The 27,467-nt window shown below is 46.6% G+C and overlaps 2 protein-coding genes across 3 annotated transcripts in view; both read right to left on the reverse strand.

Moving 5' to 3' along the window:
- LOC118168901 (hexokinase-1) overlaps positions 1-3,824 on the reverse strand; it is a 42,192-nt gene extending 38,368 nt beyond the window's left edge. The window contains exons 1-2 of the mRNA XM_035329620.1: positions 3,728-3,824; positions 947-1,055 (exon numbers count right to left, since the gene is read on the reverse strand). Of these exons, the coding sequence (XP_035185511.1) occupies positions 947-1,033 (87 nt within the window). The 5' untranslated portion in view covers positions 1,034-1,055; positions 3,728-3,824. The remainder of the gene's footprint in view (positions 1-946; positions 1,056-3,727) is intronic.
- Positions 3,825-9,351: 5,527 nt separating this feature from the next.
- Positions 9,352-26,981, reverse strand: LOC118169226 (hexokinase HKDC1-like). 2 transcript variants are annotated; one of them, XM_035330352.1, is made up of 19 exons: positions 26,820-26,981; positions 26,413-26,611; positions 22,999-23,161; positions 21,128-21,276; positions 20,919-21,038; positions 20,054-20,149; positions 19,045-19,144; positions 18,240-18,423; positions 17,538-17,693; positions 16,564-16,797; positions 15,778-16,082; positions 15,334-15,482; positions 15,125-15,244; positions 13,978-14,073; positions 13,789-13,888; positions 13,004-13,187; positions 12,083-12,238; positions 11,157-11,390; positions 9,352-10,522 (listed from the first exon to the last, which is right to left on the reverse strand). In XM_035330352.1, exons 2-19 carry the CDS (start codon positions 26,473-26,475, stop codon positions 10,378-10,380), a joined length of 2,754 nt encoding a protein of 917 aa, XP_035186243.1. In that variant the 5' UTR covers positions 26,476-26,611; positions 26,820-26,981; the 3' UTR covers positions 9,352-10,377. The 2 variants fall into 2 exon arrangements, with proteins under 2 accessions (XP_035186243.1, XP_035186244.1); XM_035330353.1 differs by lacking the exons at positions 15,125-15,244; positions 15,334-15,482; positions 15,778-16,082; ... (8 more) ...; positions 26,413-26,611; positions 26,820-26,981 and adding an exon at positions 14,645-14,726.
- Between the last annotated feature and the right edge of the window lie 486 nt (positions 26,982-27,467).

The following is a 27,467-nucleotide window of genomic DNA, read 5'->3' on the forward strand; positions in this document are numbered from 1 at the left end:
ACTTCTCTCTCCCCACTGTCAAAACATTACAACCACTTTTAGATCTCCACAAAGAAAAGCAACAACCACTCTAGTTTAGTTGAACTTTTGTTCCACTGAGGTGAAAACTGTTGCATGAAGGAACCACTTTTACTAGCATTTTGGTAGTAAGTCACCATTGCAGACCATGTGTGTATGCAAACACACACACACCTACATTTCAGCAAACTCAGTTTATAGGGCAAGAGAAGGGCTGTGTTTCTATGGTGACGAACCTAAAGTCAATTAATTGCCTTTCCTGACCAGGAGGTGAAGTATTTGTTTCATTTCACAGAACATCTCTTGACTCCAGCAAATAGAAATGAGCACAAATGCAGACTTCTGATACGCTACTTAATCTCTGATGTTAATAGAAAATTTACAGAAATAACACTGAAAAATTAAGTATAATACAGAGTGCAAACTGTTTTGAAATTCCAGAAGTCAGGACATAAGTTGAAAATATTTCCAGTTGTCCCACTCAAATTCTTTATCCAAAGAGGAAGCAGCTCAATTAAGGGATGCCTGCATAACCAGCAATTCACTTAAGTGACAAGGCAGTTACAATTACTTTAATGAAGAAAACACAACCTAACTTACTGTACTACACAGAGACAGCTTTCCTAAATCTGCTTCCAGCTCCTCACAGATCATGGAAGCACTTTGTCCAAGTTTAGCTCTAACACACCCTCTGTGCTGGACAACTTAAAACAACAAAGTCAACCTTCCATCCTTACAAAAAGCCCACAGGAAAGGGAAGGGTAAATGCAGGTAAACTCCGACAAACAGCTGGGTTCTGTACACTGGTATGCACTGTCCCAGGAGGGTTTTTAATCACACACTCCAAACAGGTGTTTGGAGTGATACTCTGATAACTAATGATACCCGCCACCCCTTAGCCCAAAAGGGGTGCAAGCCAGTTACTTACTGGGCACAGCGGGGAACAGCAGTAGCCGGGCACATCCAGGGCATTTGGCTCCTTCCATGTAGCCATAGCGAGAGCACCTCTTGCCATGTCACATTGTCCTCACAGGGGGCTGTCAACAAGAAAGGAGGCAGATCTGTAGGTTTCCATATCTCCCCCCCAGCCTCAGGATGCCTATGGACACCCCACAGGCTTGCATATGCCTTGCAGACAGGTGCTCTATTCAAAACCCATCCAACAGCTGGGGTACAGCAGATGCAGACCCATGGTTAATACACCCCAAGAATGAGGGGAAATGGAGGGCATGTGGGCTACAGACAGCACGCGTGACCACCCCAGAGTAATGGTGGAAATGGGGAACGTGTGGGCAAAACACTGAGCCTTGCATGGCACCACACTATGGCAGAGTTGTGTAGTTCCTGCTGCATACAGGGAAAGCCTTAAGCAAACATTGTGAGACACAACACTCAAGTCCTGCTAACAAGACTTACCCTAATCTGAAGAACCTGCCAGGCCTTGAAAATATGAAACTTGCACCAAAAGGAACACAGTCACACAGGCTGGACTTGCAGTCAAGTGTCATCCAGGAGCAACAGCAAATTCTGAGCTGCACTGTGGCAATTTGATGTTATTTTTGGTCAACCTCTTCCATCTGCCTCAGGAGAGGTTGGAGGAAGATGTCCACAGCCCCTCCCAGCCTACCTCCATGAGCAGAGGAGCAAGGACCAAGGATTTTGGCTTCTGTGATTTGACAAGTCTTAGTCACAAAATCTGCACTTTTTAGTCGCAGGCAACCAGGGACCAGGCCGGGAGCTTTCTCCAGAGAGTAGAGGTTGATGTGCAAAGCTACCTCCAGTGTAAAACCACAGGGGGTGAGGGGGGCATGATGGGCTCGTGCTGGGGGGGAGCAGCTCCCACACTCCTTGCCCTGGGACGGGCACCCTGTTGGATCCCCAGCACCATTTTGGCTGCCAAGAGAAGGGGCGACAGACCCTACAGAGAGAATCCCCCTGCACCTTCCCCTGGTCAGCCACGTCTGCAGGCGGCTTCCCCTCACCTCCCCAGCCTTCTCACACAGCTTGTGAGGCGCCAGCGAACTCCCTGTGAGGGGGTCTTCCACCCACGTTCATTTTCAGGGTCCAGCTCCAGCCCTGGCCAGCCCCCCAGCACCCACAAAGCCTTTTTGGGGTCCTCCTCTTCCCACCTCAACCTTTGTTCCCTCAAGCCACAGTGGCTCTCACAAGGTATTTGCCAGGCAGACAAGGTGCCAGCTGTGTGGCCGAGGGGACTCTGTGAGGAGAGGGCATGGCTGCCCGCCTGCTTCCAGAAGGTTCCAGCAGCCCCACTACAGGCCACAGTTGAGTCCCTCGGGGGAAAACAAATAGAAGAAATGGCAGAAATACCAAACATCAGAGTAGAGAGGGGGAAAAAAAGCGTGAGGAACAGCCCTGCAAGCCCCAAAAAGGAGGAGAAGTCTGGGTGCCAGAGCAGAGACCAAAAGCCCATTGAGAGACCACAGGGGGGGCGGTACCCACACTGGTGATATGTCTACACTGAGAAAGGCATTTTTAATTTTGTCTTTGGTTCTCACAATCCAAATCTACTTTGATTGGCAATGAATTAACTTAGTTTTCCCTCAGTCAAGTCTGTTTTGCCCGTGACACCTGAATTTCTCCCCCCTTTCTGATGAGGATGGGGGTGAGAGCAGGTGGGTGGGTGTCTGGCAGCCAGCCCATGGCCATCCCAGCACAGCAGGTCAAACACAAACTTCAAAGAGATTCTGGGCTGATATTTTCATTCTCAGATTTTCACACACACAGAAAAATGGTAGACGGGGAAGAAAATTTTCAAAATTCATGTATATATCAGAAAGTCCTTATTTTAACTAAATAGGTTTCTCAATCTCTCTGATCCATTCCTGATAGCAAACCCAAGAATCTGGTTCATGAGATTTTGATTCTCCATTGTCTGTCTCTTGTAGCTTTTTTTTTTCTTTTTTAGTGTAAAACAAGAAGATGAAACACCCAGAATAAAGTAACAACTTGGTTTTGCAGACAGAGGAATTCATGTTTGGAAAGGAGAAACAGTCTGTGGCTACCGGGCAGCATGTGAGACCCAGAAAATCCCCCTCAGTTGTTCTAACGCCTGCCCTCAATATAAGATGCTACTGATTCAGGCCTCCAGCACCAATCTGCAGGGATGCACGTCATTCACAGGTCAGGAGGTCTCAGGCTTTTCAGTACAGGCCTGGACAACCCCTTCCTTCCCCCTGCACGGCAGTGACACCACACGTGGCTTAATAAATGGCTTTCTGGGTGGTGGGACAAGCACCCTCCTTGCAGTGCTTTGTCAGCACCCCGAGTATTCAGGGAAATTTGGCCTCTCTGAAGCACTATTTATTCAAAACAACAGGGCTCAGCTCAGATTCCTTAAACTTTGATCAGAGCTGGGACAATAAACCTGGTCAATTTCCAACTGCAAAAGAGAAATTTGCTTAAAAATAAAACTTTTTTTCACATACCCTTGGCTTTATCTGGAGAGCAATCTGGACAGTAAGACACAACCTCCAGCACAAACAGGATCCCCAATATATTTAAAGAGTAAAATGTCCCTCTGCAGCCAGGTGACAATGGTGTTTCATTTGGATCCGTTTTCCAAATACTTACACAGCATCCCCTTCCAATTACAACATGCCACTTTGAAATGCCAGTACCACTTAGCTCCTGAGTCTGTTAGACCATGAAACAATAAACCCAGAGATATAAAAATAACCCAGATACCTACTTTAGCACCCAGTTGAGTTGACAGGTGTTATCCCGATGGCTCCATGGCAAAAGCATCTTCAGAAATGCCATACCTTGACCTTTGCACAACAGGCTTCATGAAGATGGTCTCCAAAAACCAGTGTCTTCCCAAAAGGTGCTAATATTAACTAGAGCTCTTTGTTTCTTTGCACTCAAGGTTTCTCCCTGTCAGCTTTCTGGCATTTGCCAGCGTGGTGCACGCTTTATTGAGCAGATATTGAGCTGCAAATTCCTTCATACTTCTCTATCCGCAGCATTCTGCAGCTAAAGCACTAACCAGCCAGCAGATGAAAATGCCACTTACTGCTTATTCCTGCTGCAGTTTGTTGAATTAAAACCTCTTTGTTTGCAAGCTGTAAACAAGTTCTTCTTAATCTTTCAATAAAAAAATGTCAATTATGCTCTCTAACAATGTAACTTCATTGTGATGAAAGAAGGCATTGCTATTGCACTAATCATTATAACATATCAGCTGCTTTTAGAGTCAATTCCTTTTTGTGCAAAATTTAATGACCATGCAATTATTCAAATTTCAGACTAACAGACTAGGCTTTAGATCTACAATGCTGCTCCCTTACTCTGAAAACACACACTTGAAAGCAACAGAAAAGTCTCTGAAGTAGGATTTCCAAGCTCAGAACACAAAACACCTTTAAAATTCATTCAGCACAGACGGACTCGGGCCCACATTAAACACAGCTACTTCACTGGAGAGCCAAGAAAGCAAGCCAAATCTTCGGCACACTATCGCAGGCGCTTCTCAGGCCCATGGCTTTCATTTGGCTTCACTGGGGGCCGTGTTTATCTCCACCTTCCTCATCTCTCTCTGGTTTCAGTGCATTTCCTGCAGAATCGCTGGCCACAGCAGATGTGCCCTTCGGGCATTTCAACTTTTTTTTTTTTTTCTCATGCCAGTATTTATCCCATTTGTTTCCAGAATCAGCTGCAGCTCCCAAATCAGCATCTGTAACTTTCCACTTTGAAGTATTTAGGACACGCCTGCTGGGAAAGCATCTTCCTTCTTTACCTGCTCAGACCCTCACAGACTCTGACCCTGTGCCCTTCCGCCATCCATTTTCTCCTCCTGCAGAGAGCTCCCCGCTACAACAAAGTTGTCCATCACCAGCTGATCTGCTCTGTTAACTGCTTATGTCCCAACAACCATATTTGTCATCCAAACCTTGCTTTATTTGTGTTTTCATGCAGCTGCAGGCAGATGTGGCTGCTGCCACAGGACTCACCCTATAAAGTGCCTTTCCCCCACTGCTGAGGGAGCGCCTGTGCTAAATGCAGCCCTGCAGGACCCATCCCCTCCATGTCACCCTGCTCTCCAACTCTCCACAGCAGCAGAGTACAGCCTTTTTTCACTCCCAGGAGGGGCCAAAGACTGCAGCAATGAGGACAACCCTCTATACAGCCTCACGGGAGCAGCCCCAGTCCTACAGCTAACCAGATGGCCCAGCATCACCGTATGGTTGCCCTATAGGAACTGGGACTTCCCGCAGCCTTCCCAGGTGTACAGAAACCTTTGCCAAGCTGAATTTCCAAATAGCAAGAGGCAAATTAAGAACAACAAAAATAGTAAACTGAATCAACATCGCTGGTGTTTTGAGAGCTGAACCCTGGTGTTTTTGAAATGCCCAAGGAGAGGAGCTATGTCGTCCCGCCAAGCCCGAAGGAAACAGACACTAGTACAGTAGCCACCAAGCTGCCTCCCTTCCCTTTTTATCCTGCTCAAGAAATAATAATAAACTGAGCCAGCTGACTTACTTATATCCCTAAATAGCCCTTGTAATTCACTGCTCAGAACACATCACACCTTGCATTGCTCTTACCCCTCTTCCCCACTACTGTGACTTACTTTACGATGTTCCAAACTGCAATAACGAATCTGTGGGGAAGCTTTGGCTGTAGCTGTGCCAGACTCTTCACACATCTCTCCCTTCTCCAAAGTCTTTATCCTTCCCAACAAAAAGGAGAAAACATACAGTGGCAGTGAAAGTATTCCGGTCTTTCCCCTGCCCGTCTCCCCCCTCTGCATTTTTTTTAAACATACAGCTTTATTTTTTATTACTTGGGTTTAACTTAATGCTTTGTGGATAAGAATAGGAATTCTGTACTTGTTTTAAAAACCAGACAGGAAAAATAAAGAGTGGAAGGACCTTCTTCCACTCCTTCTGACAAGCTCCAAATTGCTGAGGCTCACAAGGATTTGGGTCTTCAATTCCTTCACAGGAGACCTCCAGCCTGGAGTCTTTCATCTATTTTCCTGTAGCACATTCCTTGTGCCAGTGGCAAGGGTTTTCTGGAGGAACCCATGTTTACTGGGATTCTTACCTATTCTGTCTTCTCTTCATGGCACAGTTTGTATTATCTCTAGAGGTGCCAAGGCCGTGTGAGGCTCTCAGACGCAAGGCACAGATGATATGTAAGACTGCCTAGGGAAGGGGCTGAAATCCAGAAGACTATAAAGCACACAACAAGATCAAAGTTATTTTGGCCTTTCCTTCTCTGATAAATGTGACCACCACTTTTACAGCACTTTCAATGTGCACCTGCAAGGCAATAGGATCAACGAGAGAGAGGAAAACATTAATTAAGCGTTCTGTGTTTTTATACCTTGCTTTATATCCACTGAACGGATGCAGTGCTGGGACACAGTAGACATCTGATTTCCCTGCCTCCCCAGACAGGCCATCCACACTCATTAAATGGAATAGTTCTGTGATGTTTTCTGTTGTTGTTTTTGTTTTGTTTGTGTGTTTTGTTGTTGATGATGGTTGTTTTTTCATGATGATGTGCTGTGGGTTTTTGTTGTTGTTTTGTTTTTGATTGACAAGCTACCTACCTGACAAGTCTGGGAAATGCTCTGGATGGGCCCTCCTTGACGGTCCAAGGCAGCGGAGGTCCTTGCGAGAAAATCTGTGAGTTTACAAAGCTGGACAACACTCACCGAGTCTCCCAAGTCCCTCCTCCCTCTCCATGCTCCACTACACTGACATTGTATCCGAGACCCCAAACAAAAGACAGCTCACTTTACAAATGCAAAGAAAGAAATGACAACAATACTTTTGTTTTGGTATTACCTACATTTCAGCCCCCAACTTCTTTACACTGATCTGCTAATCCTATATAATACTGACTTCCCAAGGAAGATTACGCTAATCAGGATTTCTGAAAGATTTACACATGATCCTATATTTACTTTTGCACTGACAAAGGGTGGATGTCACCAACGAGCTGCTACTGCATTTTCTCTGGATTATGAGTCAAGCACCAGCGCTGGCCAAATCTATAGCCACTGAAACGTCTTTTTAGCAGGAAAAATGATATATTTAGGATCACCTTTTCCCCACAGTTGAAAGGGTAAACTGCAACCTCATACTGGGAGTTTCTAGCAAGCAAAAGCCTTTATACCTCTACCCAGTTATAACCTTCCAAATCAAATGTATGACTTAGATCTGAAAAAAGATGTTCATGTCTTCAAGAAGCAACAAAATAAAAAACAGTAAATTCAAGAAGCACCAAACACATTGACTGGAGGGAAAACCCACAGAAGTGAAATATCATGAAGGTACCAAAAAACAGTAGAAAAGCGCACCTAAGACATGAAACTGGAAGAATCCCATTATATTGTAAATCAACTACCAATGTTATCTGACCTGTTTTACTATGTGTCTCCCAATATACGGAATACTGCGTCATATTTAATACAAGGCCTCTACTTTTATTTTCAAATAGGGCTTTTAACCAAATCGCCACATACAATGTGCATAGAAGGGTTTTGGCTCAGTGGCTTGATACCCATACAAAACAGACTGCAGGTTTGCAACGCTCCTTGAGTTTCCACACGTCAACATAACCAGTGACATGAATGCTGCATCATTACCTGGATGGAGAATGTTTTGTCTTAGCGTCAGCTGAAAGCCTGTGTGTTTAAAGGATCCCTGGGAAACTACAAGGGATGTTTGTAGCCCCCATAACTCTAACAGCCCTTCCCTCCTCCATGGCTACCCCCAAAAAAATCCTTGCCCAGCAGCCTCCCCAGCCTGGATGCCATCTCCCTCCCCAGCAGGCGTGTTATCAGGTCTGTGGCAGCTGCCTGGGTTCACAGCAAACCTACAGAAAAGGCAAGAGCGTGGGGGGGGGGAGGGGGGGGCTTAGGGACTACAACAAGAGCTGTAAGTGCCAGGCACATTGCGAGCAGAGTTTCAGGTTCATGTGATCAGATTCCACAACACCCACAGATTCACTGGAAAAAAAATGCAGATGCAAATATATATATACATATATATGTATATTATTGTTGTGGGGGATTAATCTACTGCGGAAAAGGAACAGCTGCAGCAGAGGTGTAAACTGACTGCGTGAATATTTCCCTAAAAAGACTAAAACGAAAATTCAAAGAAATATAGAATTCCTTCCTAAATTTAAAGCAAGAATCTGCACAAGTGGTTTACCTCGTGTTGTTACTGATACACATTCCAGTTGTGCAGAGCCGCCTTTAGAACAGAAGCGCGATGCGTTCTCTGCATCATACTCACGTGTCCATGAGGCAAGTCCATGTCACCTCTCTCCAGCTGTACAGGGACATATTTCACCCACGGACGTACTTTTGCAGATTAGCACAACCCACGCCCCCAAAAGGACCCAGAAGTACAAAGCTAGTACAAGATCACAGAGTGCCCAGGGGAAAAACAGCCAGCGCAAAAGCACTATTTCTAGGCTCTGCATAGCCCCAACCCTTGATGGTTTTGGTTTTTTTCCTGTACCCAGTTACATATAACTTTGCCTCAGCTACACAGCAAGCAGTTTCCGTGACTCTGTGGACTCTGAAATATAACAAAAAAGGAACATATGAAGCTGCACAGCAGAAGGAGGAAAGCATTACACGTGAGTTCACAACTTGTCTCTTCTCCGTTGCTCAGTACGGGGAGCTCAGCATCACGAGCAACTCCTTCAGAAACAAAAATGACTTCCAGCTACTATTTTTTACCCATCCTGTGGCTCCAACACTCAGAGAGCTGTTGATGTATTGCTTTTAAAAACTACAAACCAGGAAGAGTCTGTATCTTCAAATTTTGTATTTGCCATTGCTAAATTTAAACCTGTTGGCCTTATTACGGATTATTATATAAACCCAGCTGCTTATCCCCCGCGCGACAGTTACTTTTGACCTATCTAAGGCTTAAAACACATTTCTTGGCCCCACTTTCTGCTGCCAGCCTGAGCAGAAGTAAATAGCCAAGAAGAGAGGATTAAAGGAGATAGTGCAATACTCCAGATCTGCTGCTTCCCTGTACCATACCATTTCAGTTTACTCTGAGATGGGTAAGTTAGGGGAAGGGCATCTGGTGATATAAGAGCATGGGTTATTTTCCTGGTGTTTGCAGGCCTCTGGGTATGCTAGGCCCAAATAAAACGGTGCTTTATCAGTGTAGAGAAAGAGGCAAATTTGCCTTCAATTTGACAGGCCCTATCCACAAGCCACCTCTGTAATAACGACAATGCTGCTGAATATTGTCAGACGCAGGTTTAAAGCTCCCACTTGCCTGCAGGTTCTTCCCACGACTCAGAAGAGGCACTAGACAGAGAAGCAAAGGCTCACAGCACCACAGATTTATTTACAATGAACTACAGACAGGCAGAACAACAGGCAACAGAAAATGAAAGTCAAGGATAAACTCCCACATAATGGAGCTATCCTCCCTCAAACGGGCAAGCAGATAGCCGAGGGAAAACAAAGAGGAGAATTTCAGAAATTCAGGTGATTTTTTTTCCTTTCTACAAAACTATTTTGATGGCCTGAAGATGAACAAATTTGTTACTATCTACGTAGCTCTAACGTGCACATAGTAGACCCTGTAGCTGCTTCTACACCCTCTTTTTCCCCCAGAATCAAAATAGCCACAATCAGAGTCCATCCAGCACTGCTTATGTTTATGTGCATTCAAGTGCACTGATATATTTTGACACAAACTGTTATTGTGTAGAATCATATTTCTTTTTCATTACATTCATCTATTAAACATGTCTCCTGTACTCATGGAAGTATTACAGTACCGATGTAGCTGGGTGTGGGGGGAAAGCGTCACCGATCAAAGCCCATTAACTTATTTTACCTGCAGATTTATTGTAAAATCTGTGATGTCTTTAAACAAACGTCCACTAGATCTGTGCAACACCAGATCTCAATATTCCTTAAGACAGGCCAAGTCAAAACTAAAACTCACAAATCCTAAGAACCTGGTGCTAAATTCTCTTGTGGTACAGTAGCTTAATTAAGCCATTGTAAAAAGACACCTTTGGGTTTTTGGTTGGTTGGTTGGTTTGGTTTGGGTTTTTCTGTTTGTCTGACTCTTCCATATGCATTATTTTATTATTCCACTGCAGGAAGTACAGAACTGAGTAGACTGCAGTATGCCGAGACATAATAGTGGGGAGCTGAAACACCTGGTCCAAGTGGTATCCAAAGGACAAAAATCCACAATCCTGGCTGGTCAAAAACCAGCTGCTCCCTGAAAATCAGGTACCTGGGTACTGGTGTCTGGCAAAGCTATCTTCAGTCACCGCTCAGTAAATCTCTAGTGCACATGCCTGGCAGTGCTGAAATGACTCCATTTCTCATTTTTATTTCCGTCCAATATTATGCAATCTTTTTGCTACTGCAGTAATGAGGGCAGCTCCCTTCCCACTCCCATCTTCAGAGAGCATGAACGTCACATCACACTGAGGTGCCAGTTCCCTCACTGTTTCCTGCAGGACCCTAGAAAAACTGAAAGGAGAGGAGAGAACATTTTAGAAGTCCCTTTCCAGTCTGAGACTGTTGCATTCATATACTAGCAAGGAACAATAATCTCAACCAACATCTTCCACTGATTCTTCATAGCATCCCTTTCCATTTCTTTTTCCTCCTATATAAAAAAGAGACAAGTTTCTGTACTCTATCAGATTTTAATTGCTGTATCTCCACTTTAATTTTGTTCAGCAAGACGCCAGACAGGCCTCTTGCCTTCAGAGACCACAGAGGAGGTGCTCATCTCCCAGTTAAAGCATCTGTTTCAAGGCCTTGCTCACAAAATACTGACCCAGCTCTAAATACTCAACATAGCTTTCCTTCTGTGATACCTAGACATCGCAGAAATCCCTTGAAACACTGACAAATAAATATTAGAAAAGTAAGTTTGCTCAGTACACCAGAGAACAAGAGCCTTCCAGTGGTAACTGGACTTTTCTTTACAATTTCCAGTCCTTTGCCTAGGCAAAGGAAATGGCAGGATGCAAGAAAATATATTAGATCTTTATCCTCTCTCCTTTTTGACTGCCTCAGAAGAAGGCTGGTGCAGCTTGCTACATGTTCACGCTGGAAATGAGCTAACAACAAAGGGAAGGGGTACCAAGGTACTCACTGCGGATGGAGCTTGTACAAGGTCCCGTCTACTCCAACAGTAATTTGCAAGTGCTCCACACCTCGATTTTCTCTCTTCTTCTCTACAATCGCTGCCAGTCCCGCCCCACAGAGTTGGGCAGCTCTCCTGGAAACAGCTCCACAGACTTCTTTCACAATGATGCTGTCTTCACATGTGCTGTCCAGGCCAAGCTGCTGCAGAATTCGACGCACTTGGAGGAGGGCAAGCCGGTCGCTGCGTAAAGGCAAACACAGGCAGCAACAGGGCGTTACGCAAAGTTCTGGCAGGCAGGAACCTTTACAAGCCTTACGGATGGGATTCTGAGGTGATTCAAAGGAAATGGGACCACTGCTCCAGCTCACACCCTCCATTTGTTTTAAAGCAAATTCCAGCCTGAATTCAGATCAAAATTTTGCTCATGGCACATTCTCTGTCATGTTACACTGTATTTCCAGAAGGCACAAACAATAGTTATTCACCTAGCTCTCAAAGTCAGGAGGAAGCTGTGCCAGATCAGCCACCTGACTTGTTTTTTTTTTGATCTAAAGGCTGAGACATTACCTTCAAAGTTTTTCAATAGTGGGAAGGGTTTCAAACAGCCTGGAAGACCGGTTCGATCATGCACAGGTATTTAGGTAAGCACATATTCATGGGATATTTGTATATCACTGCCTTTTTTTTTTTTAAAGTACTATCTTAACTTCTACAAGAAAGACTCCAAGTACAACAATGTTTGATAGTTAAGACATCCAATACAACATAGCTGAAAATGAAACGATAATTCATTTGGGGTTGGGGGAGGGAGGGACAAAGAAGGAAACTATAAATGACTTGAAGGAAAAAGCTCCACATTTTTGCAGAAGATTATTTTCTAGAGGTCCTAGAAGACCTTGAGGGCTTAAAACACGTAAATTAATTAACTTTACCTTTCAATCTGAGATAGGAATTTTGTTTCAAATATGCCTCTTTTCCTGAGTGATTCTGAGATCTGTCCTCTGAACAGCAGTCCTTGTTTGGTTAAGTCGATCAGGATTTGCCGCACTATTTCACCTAGATACATTCCACTGGTCATTTTTTCATACCTGTTATAAAAGAAAAAGAATTGCTTTTAAAGGGGTTGCAAGTTAGCTCTATTTAACGTGAGTGGCACATAAACACCTGAGCAGCATGATAAACTTGAAAAAGCAGTAAAAACTTGCAGAGTAACAGCCATCTTTCAACCACCAAAAACCTGTCACAGTGACTTCATGTGCAAACATTAAATACAACATATTTACTCATGTTAGAAGGTAAGAACTAGAAAAAATGCAATATTGAACAGAAGACAGTGTTAAAGCCAGAGTTCACAGTGAGATGCAACATTTCTGTTGTGCCTTCCCCATACATTCGCTGGTGAGTCTTACGTAGAGAGTCAGACCAGTTCATCTTATGGCATGAGTTGTATTTTACCTTTGAAGGCAGAGTAGTACCCAATCCCTGGCAATCAGCATCAATGAAAAAATACTCTAAGAGGATAATCTGGTCCCAAAGCAAGCGGAACTGAACAAGAGACGGGAGGGAACAGAGCAAGACCTACATTTTGCTGGGAAATATTAAGAGCTGCACTGTTTGCTAAGTGCCCTAAGGTGGAAATAGTGCTCCAGGAAGAGAAACAATGTATGCCTTTGATCGTTTTGTTTGTTTGTTTGTTTTGGCAAGGATATCTGCATTGCTTACTATGCAACAAATCAAATCTAGTATTAAAATTTCCTTTCCAATTACTCTCATTAAGTACATTTTACAACTCAGTCAGTGTGTCTCAAAGACTTGCTTAATCAGGCTCCTAGCATCAGAACTATCCCATTTACCTCTGTTTCCCTGCATTTAGTGAGCCTTCATCTACTTGTTTATCATATTTGGTTCTGATGTTGTCAATGCAGCCATTGTCACCGAATCCTCCCCATTCTGTATTAATGCACATTTTTCCTTCGTTCCCTTCCACAATTTCTATGTTTTTCATGTCCTCCATGTAGCACACGTTGCTGCCGGTTCCTAGGAGGAAAGAAATGACAAGGCTTCAGCCAGAGGAGCGAAGAAGCAGCTTAACACATGCAAGACGATTACAGCGATCACCTTAAAAGCTCTCTTTTCCCAATCCCCTATTTCAAAGATCTCCCCAGATCTTACAGAGGCAACCATCAGCCAGTAATGCTTCCCTAAGTGCGTGTGCTCTTATGGTATCATAACTGGGGGGAAGGGGGTAACAACTAGAAAGGCAACAAAGAATTCAGTTAAGTTCTAAATGCAGTTAAACATTCTTGCTCCAAAGCCTATGAACTAGAACAGGTCCTATTTGCTAGAACATTAACACATTTGCTAAAACAAAGACTCACGCTGTATCTACTGTTCCCATATTCTTTTGCCAGGCACCATCAGATTCTGAATCTGTTGGACTTCTGATTGTATCTGCTACTGGATCTATTATATTCTCTGTTGAATACCATACAAACCTGCCAAGAACCCCAAGTGACTGGCAATAGCATACATCTACCTCAAATAAAGGACATTGTTTTACAAATTCTATAGTAGGCCTGGAGCCTAGCACCTGCACACATGCTTTCTTCTTACAGTGGTGACTTCAGTATCACTGTACCTGCAATGAGGCCAATCTCACAGTTTGGATCCTCGTATCCGCATGTCATCATTGTCCCAACAGTGTCGTTCACCACTGCTACAATGTCCAAGTCAAACTCCTAAAACACGAGACACGATCATTAGTGGGTACTGGAGGAACAGGGAGTGCGCGTTAACACACCAAAAAGAACGAGGAAGAGTAGCTCACATTTCTTCTCCTGATAGCCTCCCTCAGCATATCAACAACATCTTCCCCTTCACAGTCTGTTGCCTTAAAACCTTTTGTCCATCCCACAAGCGTACCCTGAAACAGAAGAGGAAATAAAACAGAAAATGAAGATAGAGAGAAGACCGTACATCCCAAGCATAAGCCTTTTTCTTTGCTCCTCCACCCCATCCCTTTTTTTTTTTTAATAATATTATTTCCCTGTCTAGCAACAGTAAGTTCTGGCAACAGTGATAGACCAAACACATTGGGCGACGTATTATGGGCCCTGACAGTTGGGCCTCACCCAACTTTCCTGTCGTTTTGGTAAGGATATTGAGTGGTCTCCCCACAAACAGACAAATCTTATTACTAAGAGTACAGATGCCAGTTAACATTACAGGCTGTCTAGACTAGTCTCTAGATTCAGAGACTATTGTGAAGACCACCAGGACATAAAAACTTTTGATAAAATAGTCGCCTCTCATTTTCCCATGTATTCTACATGTTTGACTAGAAATAGGCAGCAAAACTTCTTTTTCCCCTTTAGGAAATGAATAATCAAGAATGATTTCTTCCTGAATTTGATTTTTTTTTTAATTCTAATTATTTTTCTTACATCAGATGACTGGAAGGACAAAGAGATGAGATCTGTCAAAAAGCCATAGACATCAGATTAACAAATATAAGTCCAAGAGGTCCAACCCTTCCAAGCTCTGAACAAGCCAACTCAGTTCTGCTCACTGACATTCACCAAGCAGCAGCTAAGGTAGTACAGAAGCTACAGTCAGGGCTGTGCAGCAGTTAGGAAAACACCCAGGGATTTTAGCTGAAGTAGTACAAGGAGGAGTCTGTTCTCTGTTCTCTCTTGGCATTCAAGGGAGAAGGCAGCGTAAGAGATTCCTGGGCTATTAAAAATGTGTGGTCCTTCCGCCATCATAAGTTAGCACAGCCTCTTTATGGAATAAAAGCAAGGAACATCTACCTCTTTTCACATACATTAGGTGGAAGTTCTACACACACCCTTGTAAAGTCCTACCTGGGGGAAACATGTAAAAGTGTTTTTACCTGCGATCTCCAAACTAACAAGCCAGCCTCCCCCAGAATGCTATCAGCTCTTATTTGACCCATTTGCTGTTGCAGTCCCTACCTTGTCAATGCTGGCTTGCCTGCATGGGAAGGAGAAGGTGAAGCCCAGAGGCAGCCGGGCACCTTTAATCCCCATATACTCCAGGAAGTCTGCTATGCACTGGACTATATGGTCAAAGAGCTGGAAGAACAGAAAAAGCATGAAAATCTCACGTGTTCTCCTATTAATTGGGTCTTGACTAGATCAATTAAGTGTTCAGTAGAAGTTACCTCTTCCCCTGTCCCTTGCATGATCTCCAAAGGAATGGCAAAGATTTTGTTATACATCTGCACGGATCTCCTCCTCCCGCTTCTAATTTTGACCAGCAGAACTCTGAAATTTGTCCCACCAAGATCAAGGGCAAGGAACTTTCCGCTCTCTGTAAGAGAAGATGTTTCATTTTGGTGCCTGTTGCAGCACATCAGAATGCCATGCTCTGCCACACATCTGCAGGAAACTTCATCTGGGCCAACGACAGCACACTGCCCCCTGTGGCATTTATTCTCTCAGTTCATTAGGCTAGGGGCTAAAGGGCCAGCCAGAAAATGCTGCAGGAAGCATCGATTTGCCAACAGAAATTACCCTGGCATTTGCCAGAATAATTGGCACGTTCTCCCCCTGAAAACAGACAAGCAGCTGTCATGCACCGCCAGGTGTGCAGGAAATCAACTTACCTGTTCCGTCTGGTGTCCCACAGACATACGTGGGCAACATCTTCACTGTGGCACTGGCTTGCGTCTCTCTCTTGAGCCCATATTCCAGCTCGGCCCTCATTTTGTTCTTTACTTCTCTGAGGGTGTCCAGGGACAGCAGGAATGGGGCGAGAACGGCATCGATTTGCTTGCGCTGAGCAGCCAGCCTGTACGCCACCGCTGTAACCATGGCGGCCCCCTTCGCACTGCCGCTCTGAGAGAGGAGGAACCGAACATCACAGTTGGGGACCAGCCTTCTCACCACCTTGTGCAGACGTTTGGGGTATCTACGGGAACAAAGAGTTTCTTTAGACTCCCATGAGCATTTCACACGTGGCTTACTTCATCTACACCACACTGCTAATACGCATCCAACACCACGAGCACTGAAGCACAGCCAGAGAAGCACAGAAATTAGGACATGTAAGAAATGTAAGCAGAGGTTCAAAAATGACGAGGGAAAAAAAGAGGGAAACAACAAATAACAAGTGCCCTGGATGCTCAGGAGTCACCTGAGAAACCAATTGCTCTCACCCAGAGAGCAGTATTGCGTGTCATGTTGTTCCCATCCCACCCCAAGCTCGAAAGCTCTGAAGCAAACCCAGCTATGCAATAGCGAGGTCAGTCTGCCCCTCCACATCCCACCATGCCTCATCCCAACCCTGCAGCAAAACAAGCAGCTCTCCAGAAGCCACACAGACGCAGGTGGAAAATCTTTGCAACATCAATACACAGCTGGCAGTTCCCAAACCCTCTTTAGTTACTTACTGGGGGTGAGTTTTATAGAGTCCCCCATCGATCCCGACAGTGGTTCGCAGCCTTAACACCTTTTTGTTCTCCCTCAGGCGGGTCAGTATGGCTGCTAGGGCAGCGGCACAGAGATTGGCCGAGCGGAAGGAAACGATGGTGCAGACGTGTTGGACAGCGATGCAGTCCTCTTCAGAGGGGAACAGGTTCAGCTCGGTAAGGATCTCTTTCGTGTTGCTCAGACCTTCCTTGTATCTACCCCGAAACAAAGGAAAGCGTCACCCAATGCAAGGGTATTAAGGCAGCACTTAAGTTAATATCCGCACGCGGGCTCGAACAAATGAGAGCAGACCAGGGCACAACCCATCAGGCACTGTCATAATTGGTTCCCATAAACCAGGAGCGCCTTTCCCACGCTATACCAAAAGCACTAAGAGGCTGCTCCCTGGAGATCAGTTTTCTGCAAGACACACAAATTGGCTGACCACATACAGAACAGGATGAATTATTTAGTCTGTAGGAGAGCACAGCAGGACATGTACAGCTTCACTCAGAACAAGGGAAATTACTCCTGAAGTAACAGCGTGGACCAAGATTCCTCTTCAAAACACCAGAATCTGTCAGCTTTCCATGCGGTCATCCATTAGGTGACCTACAGCATGCACTACCTCTCCACAGTCCGAGGATTTGGACATCACAGAAGCTGAAAACTGCAAGAATCCTCCTATATGCTCAGGTCTCCAAAGAGACCTTAGGCAGCCCATGTCTGCGATGGTTAACAAACCATTTGCTACTGGGGTATTTTGCTAAAACTTCATTTTCCATCACTTCTGTATACAGAAGGATCAACTTTTCTCCTAGGCAAAAGCAAAACCAAGCTGAACAGCTCAGGATCGATTCCCAGCGCTCCCTGGGTATGAAGAAATGTTAGTTATTGTTGCTGTGGGTGTGAAATATTAACAGCCTCTCTCAAAGGGCACATCGTAGGCTCTTACTTTTCCATTGCACACACATGCTTCATTTCGATCTTGTCCTTAGTAAGCAGAGCTGTTGACACTTTCCCATTGAAGAGCAGACCTTCCTTCGTCATTTTTAGAAGAATGAGTCTCACAAGCTCCCCTACGTACAGGCTACTGATCATCTTCTCAAACCTGGAATGGGAAGCAAGAGGGATTACAGGTGTCCACTAGCTCACCAGAGCCACAGCAAGTTCAAGTATGTTCTTATGCAGGTCAATCACATTTAAGCATCTACAAAAGGGATTTGGAAGCTAAGACACCTTCCTGAGGTCCTGGGACCCAACCCCAGCCCCTCAAGATAAGTGAGTGATTAAAGAGACTAGTCAAAAACTTGCAAGCAGCTCAGCCAGTAGAAGCAGTTTTGATGAACCAGGCTTTAAATATGCCCTTTGTTTATTTTTATCCTCCTCTTCCCCTCTGCAGCCTCATGCCAGAAGAACCACCTATTTTTAACGACACATAAGCAACTGCAGCAGCAACCCTTTGGCCTGTGAGGCAGGAAGGTGTACCCACCTTCCCAGGTACCCACCCTTCCCAGAAGGGAAAGGTCTGAATAGGACAGGACCAGGACCAAGTTGGTTCAGTGGATTCCTGTTCCAAAGGGGCTCCTGGGAAATGCCAGAAATGCACTTGGATAACTTAGATTGCCAAAGCAAAGCATCCAGGGAAATCACTTACAATTGTTTTCCAGGATTGAGAGATCCCAGATCGAGCTCCCGATCAAACTCCGTGCGGAGGTCATCCAAAGCACCATCATCTCCGAAGGCACCCCACTCTGTGTTAATGCACATCCTGCCTTCATCGCCTTCCACCAAATCGATGTGCCTCATTTCCTCCATGTAGCATGCGTTGGTGCCAGTCCCTAGGATAGTGCAGATAGATTACCCATTTGCCTCAGGTTTCCTTTTTGTTTTAAGCCCACATGTGTGGGAATAAGTCAATATATCATCTTTGAAAGAAAATATAAATATATAATCCTGTGGCGAGGAGGCTAACAGCAAGCCACCTGTGCTTGTTAAATAATAATTTAACAGTGAGTGAAAGTATAAGAAATGAATCTCAGGCTTGATTTGTTCAGTTATTTTTTCCCCCATCTCAAATGCATTTCTACCTGCCTTTAAAAAGCCACCACAACGTGTAAAGTGGAAGGGTTGTGGAAAACACAGCTGATCCTATCAGACGTGAGAGGAATTCAGCTTTCTCTGGACAGACGGACAGTAGTTTTCTACACAGTCAGCAGAGAAGTTTAGTATGCTGGTCACAACTGAACCCAGACAAAATGGGGACTGTGGCATTTGATGGCAATGTGACCAGCATAAAAACAGCTGCTTTAGAGAAGGCAGCCAGGCTTGAAAACCTATTGTGTTTTTTTTCCTCATTTTCTTCCTGCTCTTTCCTGTGCTGGGACACTCCCTTCTGCTCAAGATTTGTTAGGATTAAACAAATGAGGAAAAAAAGATGCTTAGTGAAGAGGAAAACTTACCAATGATGAGTCCAACTTCACAGCGCGGGTCGTCATAGCCGCAAGTCATCATGGTTCCTACGGTGTCATTGACCATTGCCAGAACATCAACGTCGATGTCCTAATAGCGTGAAGGTGAGGGATTAATAGGAAAAAGAGCCTACAAAGCCTTTGTGCTTTACCAGTACTTTGGAGGCCTGGTTCAGGAATGCTCTTCTGTTTAAAGACTTGCTACTTCCCCTCATAACACTATCCCCACAGCGCTGTAAAGTAAGAAATATCTCAGAATTCTCAAGTGCTTCTTGGCCAGACAGGATGTATGGCTGCGGGACTTATTTTTACCCCATCAGTCCTTTACCACAAAAGCAATTCTTATCGGTTTGAATCTTGTGATATACAAGCACTAGTGTATCTGTCCTCACAGGCTGAATTCTGGTAGCTTGCTCATGCTCGGGTAATGTCCCATCCCACGAGCAGACCCCACCAAACTGGAAGATTGACAAACTGACCCCAGAAAAACTGTCAGAAAATAGCCACACGCAAGTAAAAAGCCTTTCCATCAGAGATGTGCAGGTTTTCTTCCACCCTGAGATAACTGAATAAAGTATGATCAAAGTCATCAACAATTCTTGTAGCACAGATGCCAAGACTAACAGGGAGCTGGACTTCACCCAGGAAGTCTCAGGTCCGTCGTTTCTGCCAACCACAGCAAAACTGACGCAGATAAAGAAGTAAACGGAAATCAAGGATGGATTTTTACCACGCAGGAAAATCCAAGAACTTCCCTTTTACTTCAAAGATGTCAAGATAAAAAATTTCTTCACATTCCCCTTCTGTGGCTTCAGCTCCGAGGGAGAACTCCCCTCAGAGACGGGGAGGCAGAGAATTGCCCTCAGAGGCCCACAGCCAGATCTACCAGATGTACAGCCACGGCAGACACCGCAGTCCTTGAAGAAAGCCTTACAACTCCCAAAACCACTCACTTACACCAAGCACAGATCAGCCACTCAGACTGAGGTATAACACTTGCCTTGTGCTTCTGGAGGGCCTTGCGCAGCGAGCTGACTACATCTGTGCCCTGCACTCCTCGGACCTTGAAGTGTTTCGTCCAGGCAAGGAGGGCCCCCTGGAAAGTAAAAGATCAGTGACCCCAAGGCTCCAGCCTGGCATGCAAACCTGCCACAAAGTCTGTGGAGAAGCCCACTATCTCTCTCCACCTATAAAAACCTGGGCCAAAGTAAGTCACAGCAGAAGATCTCACCCTCAGTTGGGTGCCTGGCAGTACCAGCACAACTAAATAGGTACAGTAATAAAGTCCTAATCCCATAAATGCACTTCCCTGTGCTTTGTTTAAGGCATGCTTGGCTTTACTGACGTTCATCACACACTGACAGCATTAAGCACAAAGCATTTGCAGGGCTGGCACCCAAGGCACAGATCCCTAGAAATAAAAGAGAAGTTGGCATAAGAGGCCACAAAATATTTGCAACCAGCCCTTCAATTCCCCACGTGGCCTTTCCAACAGCTCAGCTACAGGTCTCTCCTAATTAGCACCAACTGTAGAAAGTGCTGAATGAGAGGGATTACAAAAATCATGTTTTAGGACACAAAAGAGTGTGATTTAGCGTCCAACAGCCTTCACACTAGCCCACACGGTTCCTATGGAATCAGGTATGCATTAAGCCAAATAATGGTTTGAGCTGAAAGATCCTGTTGCCTGGAGATAAGGAATGACTCCTTGAATGGTAGTCACCTGTAGCTGAATGGCAATGGCCATCCACCTCACCTTCTTCAGAGCACTTTGGAAAGCTGACCCCACAAAAAGGCCCCAAGGTAACCCTCCCATGCAATAGCTACCCTGGGTTCTGCCAGTGATAATCCTTTTTGCACCTTACCTCTTCCAGTTTGGTCTGTTTGCATGGAAAAGAAAACGTAAAGCCAAGGGGTAGCTTCTTATGCTGCAGGTTTTTGGACTCCATGAAGTCTAACAGGCAGTCAGCAACGTAATTGAAGAGCTGCAGCAGAAAGGAGAGGACAGTCAGGTTTCGACCAGCAGACGCTGGCCCGAGCACGGCGCCACCACAGAAGACCCTGCATGGCCTACCTCGGTTCCGCTGCCCTGTATGACCTCCTTTGGTGTGGGGTAAAACTTGCTCTCCAGCTGGCTGCTCTGCTTGCCATCGTTAAACACCTTCACCTCGAGAGCACGGAACTGGGAGCCGCCCAGGTCAACAGCGAGGAAGTCACCCTTCTCTGCAACACGAGTGGGCAGCCGTCAGCGGCAATGGCCACCGAGCACGGCCCAAATGCCACGGTGAGGGGGCCATGGGCTCTCCTGCCCCACCGTGGCAGGTCCTTACGTCCTTGGGTATGGGAGCACCACCAGGGAGGCTGAGACCTGGCCGTGCCCTGTCCAGAGCCCAGGCAAGGGCATCAAGTCCCTCCTGTTGGCTTGATACGTGGCAGCTAATTTCATTTTTATTTCACAGTCTGGGTTTACCCACCCCACTCTTTCCATAGCAGTGTGTTTTCAAGCTGGAGAGGGATGAGCTTCTCAGCAAGAGAGGTCCAAGGACAGCTGATCCTCACTGCTACAATAAAGCACTTATCTACCACCCGCAGCATGCACACGAAAAGGCCCTTCCCCAAAGGAAAATGCAGCAGAATGTCGTAGCCCTGCATGATCTTTGTTCCATGGTACAAGCACCTGACTAAATTTTATCAAATCTGACCCTGAAAGGGAAGGAAGCAGGAAATTCTACTTGCAATACCACGGCTACATATGGCAAAGGTGATGAGGCAAACTGGGTTACTCAGTAAACCGTGATATTAGTCAGACCATTAATCCCTAAATGATTAAAAATGGATGATGCTCCACACAGGTCATTTCAGGTAGTTACACCGAGGGCAGTGACAAATCTCCAAGTTCATTGGGAAAAATCCAGCCAAGTTGGAGATGTTTGAACATGCTGGAAGTTTTGTCTGGAAACAAAAGAACCAATAAGGTACCCGTAGCAAGGGAGCAGAAATAGAAAAATCAATGCAATGCTTAAAATAGGTGGTATGTCAATAAGTCGTGGCCCGACGTGACACCGCTGCCCGGCCTCGGTACGTAGGAGAGGACAGGAGAGTGTTGTCCAAGGCTAGCCTTGAGGGGCACAAAGTTTTGTAACAGCGATGACACTGCATGCAGCTTGCCAAGTCCCCTTACCTCAGGGGCTCCCTGCAGCTTCTGGACAGGGTCACTGCCAGGTGAGACCTCAGGACCTGGTGGTCACAGGGGTAACGAGGGCTAAGCTAATATTTCTTTTTCTCTGGGGAAGGCAGCGCTGAAAAGAAGGGCACCCAGTTCCAGCCGGGCAGTTTCTGAGCAGTTTGTATATAATCTCTCTGCCTGTTCCCCATTTCGAGGGACTACCTTCCAAATGTGCTCTTTGTGCCATTAAAGCTGCTATTTCTCATTTAATTGTGAGCAAATTACCTTCCGAAGGAATAAATCCCTGTGGAAACGAAGTACAAAGCAAACATTTCTCTAAAGATTTCTGCGTGAACGGCCCCAGCTTAGTGATTTAAGGGGTTTCACTGCAGCATCCTGCCCTCATGCCCGGGCAGTCCCCCAGGAGCAGCACTGCTCGCATCCCCCCGGCAGCACGCTGCACTGCAGGGGCTGAGCTGTAGAGGCTGCCCTTGCCATGCTCCTGCAGTAACACCTTGCACTAGGCACAGCCACATTTGCAGCAGGAGGCTGCTTTCTAAGATCTCAGCCCTCGAACAAGCAGCGTTTGGTCAAAATCTACCTGGTGTGGACCAAAAGGCCCCTGCCATCCCCCCGAGGCTCATCTCCTCTGCTTGCTGACAGGCAGCAGCTCAGCCCTCTGGCTGCCCCTGTGCTCTTGTTGTGAGATCCTCGTGCACCAGCAGCAAGCCATCGGTTTCATAAACCAGCCCCGCTGGGACTGAGCAGGGGGAACTCACCCGAGCCGTCAGGAAGGGAGCGCACAAAGGTCGGCAGCATTTTCACCGTTGCTGTGGAATTGGTGTCTCTGCCCAGGCCCTTCACCATCTCGGCCCGGAAGCGCGCCATCACGTCCAGCAGGACATCGTCAGAGAGACGCATGTGGTACAGGTATCTGTCAACCTGGAGACGTGCAAGGTGTCATGAGGGAGGCAGGCAGGCTCCTCGGCGCTCAGCACGTGGCTAGGAGGGAGGCTGCCTTCACGCTGCCTGTGTCTGGGGGGCTTCCCTCTTCTCTGCAAGCGGGAAAACTGCAGAACCTTCCTAACCACTTGCGCCAATTTCCTCATTAGCAGGGTGCAGGTTGGCATGAGGGATCTGAAAATCCCAAACTCCAGTTCCAGCAATATCCCCGCAGGTTATTTGCTCATTCCCACCCATCTGATGGACAGGAGGCTAAACACACCGTGAGGAGACACAAGAATCACTTACACATGTAAGACACTGAAGGTGAACACACCATCTATGCAAACTGCACCTCTCCGATCTCGTGTTCATTTCACTTTTAAACTCAGCATCTAAATTCCCACAAAGAGCAGCGAAAGCAAGCTCTGGAAGATGATCACAACGTTTACTCTTACAAAAACTTAGCTTTGGAAGTGATTAATTTTTGAATTACCATCAAAAGCCATATTTTCTGATGGATCAGTAACTTCCTGACCTGCATAAGCCCACAAGACTCTCTACACCCCGACGCGCTGTTTTTACACCATCTTTTCCTCCTGTCTGTGTAATGAACTAAAACTGCAGAAGTATCTCAAGCTGGTGAGAATTTGACCTCTCTGAGTCAGGTCCAGAAAATGCCGTCAGTGCCCAAGCGTGTCGGCTACAGTCTGAAAACATCTATTCAGCTGCTGCTTCGCTCCCCAGGCGATTCACTTGGTTGGCACGCCAGGCTGGAGCTCAAAGCCCGCTTCCCACCCCAGCTCTGCCCTCTGTTCCCTGTGATTTTAGGATTACACCAAAGAAACATCTCTGGGTGCAGTCAGTAACCTTCCTTAGGAGTCTGTAATTCACAGCACACAATCAAATGAAAGCCAGTTGAATTTAAAGGGAATCAAAAGCACCTATGCCTGGTAGAGAAGCCCATCGGTGTTTCTATTCAGCTTCATCCGAGCAAAACTTAAGGTCTCCTTCTGGACCACCCACCTCTTGGGCTGCTATTTACCTGCAGGGCTGGCTACACGGCTGTAAGCAGGACTACAGCTCCACAGCTGGATACAACAGAGGATTCATCCAGCAAAATAAGAACCTGTCATCACTTAAATACCTTCCATTTCCACTGGGGAGACAGACGTTGGTGCTGTACGAACAAATACGATGCAGGCACAGCATTTCTGTGCTCCAAAGAGCTGGACATCCTCTGACGTGAGGCTCGGGGCCAGAGGCAGCGGGCAGGGGAGAGCAGTGGTTCATCAGTCCCACGTACGTAGGATGCAACGACCCATCTGAGTGAGCCAGGACCCTGACAATAATGTGGGCACCTACCTAACACCAGGAGGTAGAAAGGAGAAAGACTACAAGAGGTGATTGCTAAGAAGCAGCAGCTGCCTTAGATACAGCCATACGACCATTATTTTGACATGTCTTTGTAGCCCTGGTTTGCACAACCGTTTGATTTTCTCCTGGGCACCTCCGAGGCCCCAGCAGGGTGCAGGAGGTGCCATCTCCTCCCAGGCAGCAGCACTGCCTCCTTGGGCACGCCAGAAGAGGAAAACGCGACGACTGGAAACACGCGGCGCTCACGCACTCTCACACAGACTCAAATAACCTTGTGAGATAAGCCCTCGAGGAAAGAAAACTAAACAGTAATAAAAATGGCTGGGTCCGTGTTTGCAGCTGTCACACGGGAACTCTCTGCCCCCACCGAAGCGTTCTCCACCCTGATCAGCTCTGGCCAGAGGAGGAGAGAGACAGCCCTTGCCAAGGAGCTAGATAAGGCACAGCCTGACAGCTCCCTAGCCTGATTTACAGCCACAGCAAGGGCACACAACAAATCACTGCCTTGCAAACGCAGGAATGGCCTGGCTGTGCAACACCAAAACGCGTTGTACTGCCTCCCCCCACCACGCAAGGACAGTCCTTGCTTTTAAGTGTCTTGCCTAACTCAGAGAAATACTGTTTTCACAGCAGAGACAAATAAGCCTGGGCAGGCGAGGAAGGAGATATTCCCTCTAATGAGAGAGGGATCATCCCTGCTCCGTGCTGCCTACTGTGGGCTTCCTAAAAGAGACCTCTGAAAAGCAATATATTTCCTTGCCTTCGTGTGGGACTAGTTTGCACCTCGCAGAAAGATGCTCTTCTTCTAACAGCTTTGCAGAACCTCTCTGCCCCCCTCTCCTCTCCCTCACTTCAGGGACGTCCTCCCTCGACTGCACTCTGCGTGTTGCTCTTAGGAGCCCCCTGTCAGAGCACTGCCCCACAAGGTCTCTCCCTTTCTCGGAAAAAGCAGGAAGGAAAAGCACTGTCCGGATGAGAGATCTTAGACCAGATTCTCACAAGGAAAGGGCACTGGGGCCTCTTTCTGGTCACATTAAACCATGGGGATAAAAGGGCTGTGACAGTCAGACACATCCCACTTGAGATACCAGGACACGTCCTGGGGCACTTCTCTCCAAGGCAGAATTAGTGAAGAAGCCCTGCTAAAAATGAGGCCTCACGTTAAACCAGGAGTGTGGAGAAGACAACAACGGGGTGTTGCTGGCTTTACTGTTACACTTTACTGCTGCACTGTTACACTGCCCACCGGGACCTTGGATCGCCCGCACTGCCACGCCGCAGGCGGCCCCACCTCCAGCTGCCCGTAAAACAAGAGGACGGGGCTGGGTGGCCATGGCCACCACAAAGCACCCATTAGGCAGCTCGTTCTCAGTACTGACAGGTTCTGACCTGGCTCATTTTTAGCTTTTCCACCTTTAGTTCCACCTCCACGAGTTGGAACTGTGTGCTGAATCACAGGAGACCTGGCCCCAAGTCCCCAGGAGCTTCTCCTGCCCCTGCTGCAACGTGAGTGACCCAGATTCCTGCTCAGTTTTAAAGACCCCATCCTTCACGCTGCTCACAAAGCAGCTCAGCACGAGGTTCCTCACTGCCCTCTGGACCACACACACCACACCAGATAAAGTTCAAACCCCATTTGTCCTTACCAAAGAGCAGCTGCTCCATTACTGGAAACGAACATATAACCGTGCAGGGAAAAGCACGAACCAAGACCCATTTCCACAGTCATCAGATGGAGTATGGCCCAAATCTTTCTTACCCCATTTGGCTCCACGGCTTTAGTAGATAAAGTGTTGCCTGGTTTGCATTACAGACTTTAGACCCCAGAGAGCCCCTCAGAATAGGAATCTCAGCTACTGCTCCATCTTACATACCTTTTTTATCTGATCCTCTTTTAGCTTTGTAAAATGGAAAGCTAGCAAGTGGACGGCAAACATTTTCTTGAGGCTGATGGATGTGTCAGTAGTGACAGCTGCTGCTGAGGAACTCCAAAACGACACGTCTTTATTCACGACGCTGGAGCTAGAGAAACTTCAGCTGAGGCATTTCCCTCAGGGCGAGACAGTGGCGTTCCTGGGAAATTGAGTCCAGAAATAAATCCATCCCGTGTGATCGGTTCAATGATTAAACTCCTGTCTCTTTGTATCTCCCCCGACATCACCCCAAAGTCCCTCCCCCCCCAGCTCCACGCTTCATTGTGCCAAAAGCAGGCACCTGGAGAGCTGCCAAGCTGAAGGGGAGAAAAATCGATTTTGTTACTGCTCCCCTTGGGAGCTGTTACCACTTTGCCACAGAGCTGCCACGCAGCCTGCCCGGCTTCACCCCGCTTCGTACCCCCGGGGGCCGAACAGCTCGCTCCAGCACAGCACAAAGTGCTGCGGGGAACTGGGAAAGTTGGAGAGGATTTCAGGTTTCTTCCCTCTGCTCGGCACTCCCACTTGTGCTCTTCTGCATGAATTAACTCCGCTCTAGTTGCACACAGTGCACCCTTATCTACAGCTAAGCCTCAGCTGTGGAAAGGAGAGAAGAGACGCACACAGCCCCCTGCCCCCAGCTGAAATACCTCTTGCGCAATTTCCAGCGGAGAAAGGTTTTGCACAGATTATTCTCCCTTCACCCCTCCTGAAGGCAAAGTTTCAGACCTAGGCAGTTCCTCCGTGTTGCAAAACTTAGGGAGGGGACGGACTTACCTGGCAGCCAGCGCAGAGAGCAGACGGTGGCACTTGACAGAATACGTGCCCTGGGCTGGCAGCACCAGGAGCTGCTTCCTTGCCACCAGAGCTGAATCTGACAAAGCCTTCAACTATTACTCACTACGTTCATCCTGAATACACGAGCGTATCCAGGATTTCGATACGGATACGGACTAATGAAGCATCACCCCAAGAAACTGGCTGAGATGTTGACACAAAGGAGAGAAGAGGAAAAG

Source organism: Oxyura jamaicensis, chromosome 6 (genome assembly GCF_011077185.1).
Source record: "Oxyura jamaicensis isolate SHBP4307 breed ruddy duck chromosome 6, BPBGC_Ojam_1.0, whole genome shotgun sequence".
Classification (NCBI taxonomy): Eukaryota; Metazoa; Chordata; class Aves; order Anseriformes; family Anatidae; genus Oxyura; species Oxyura jamaicensis.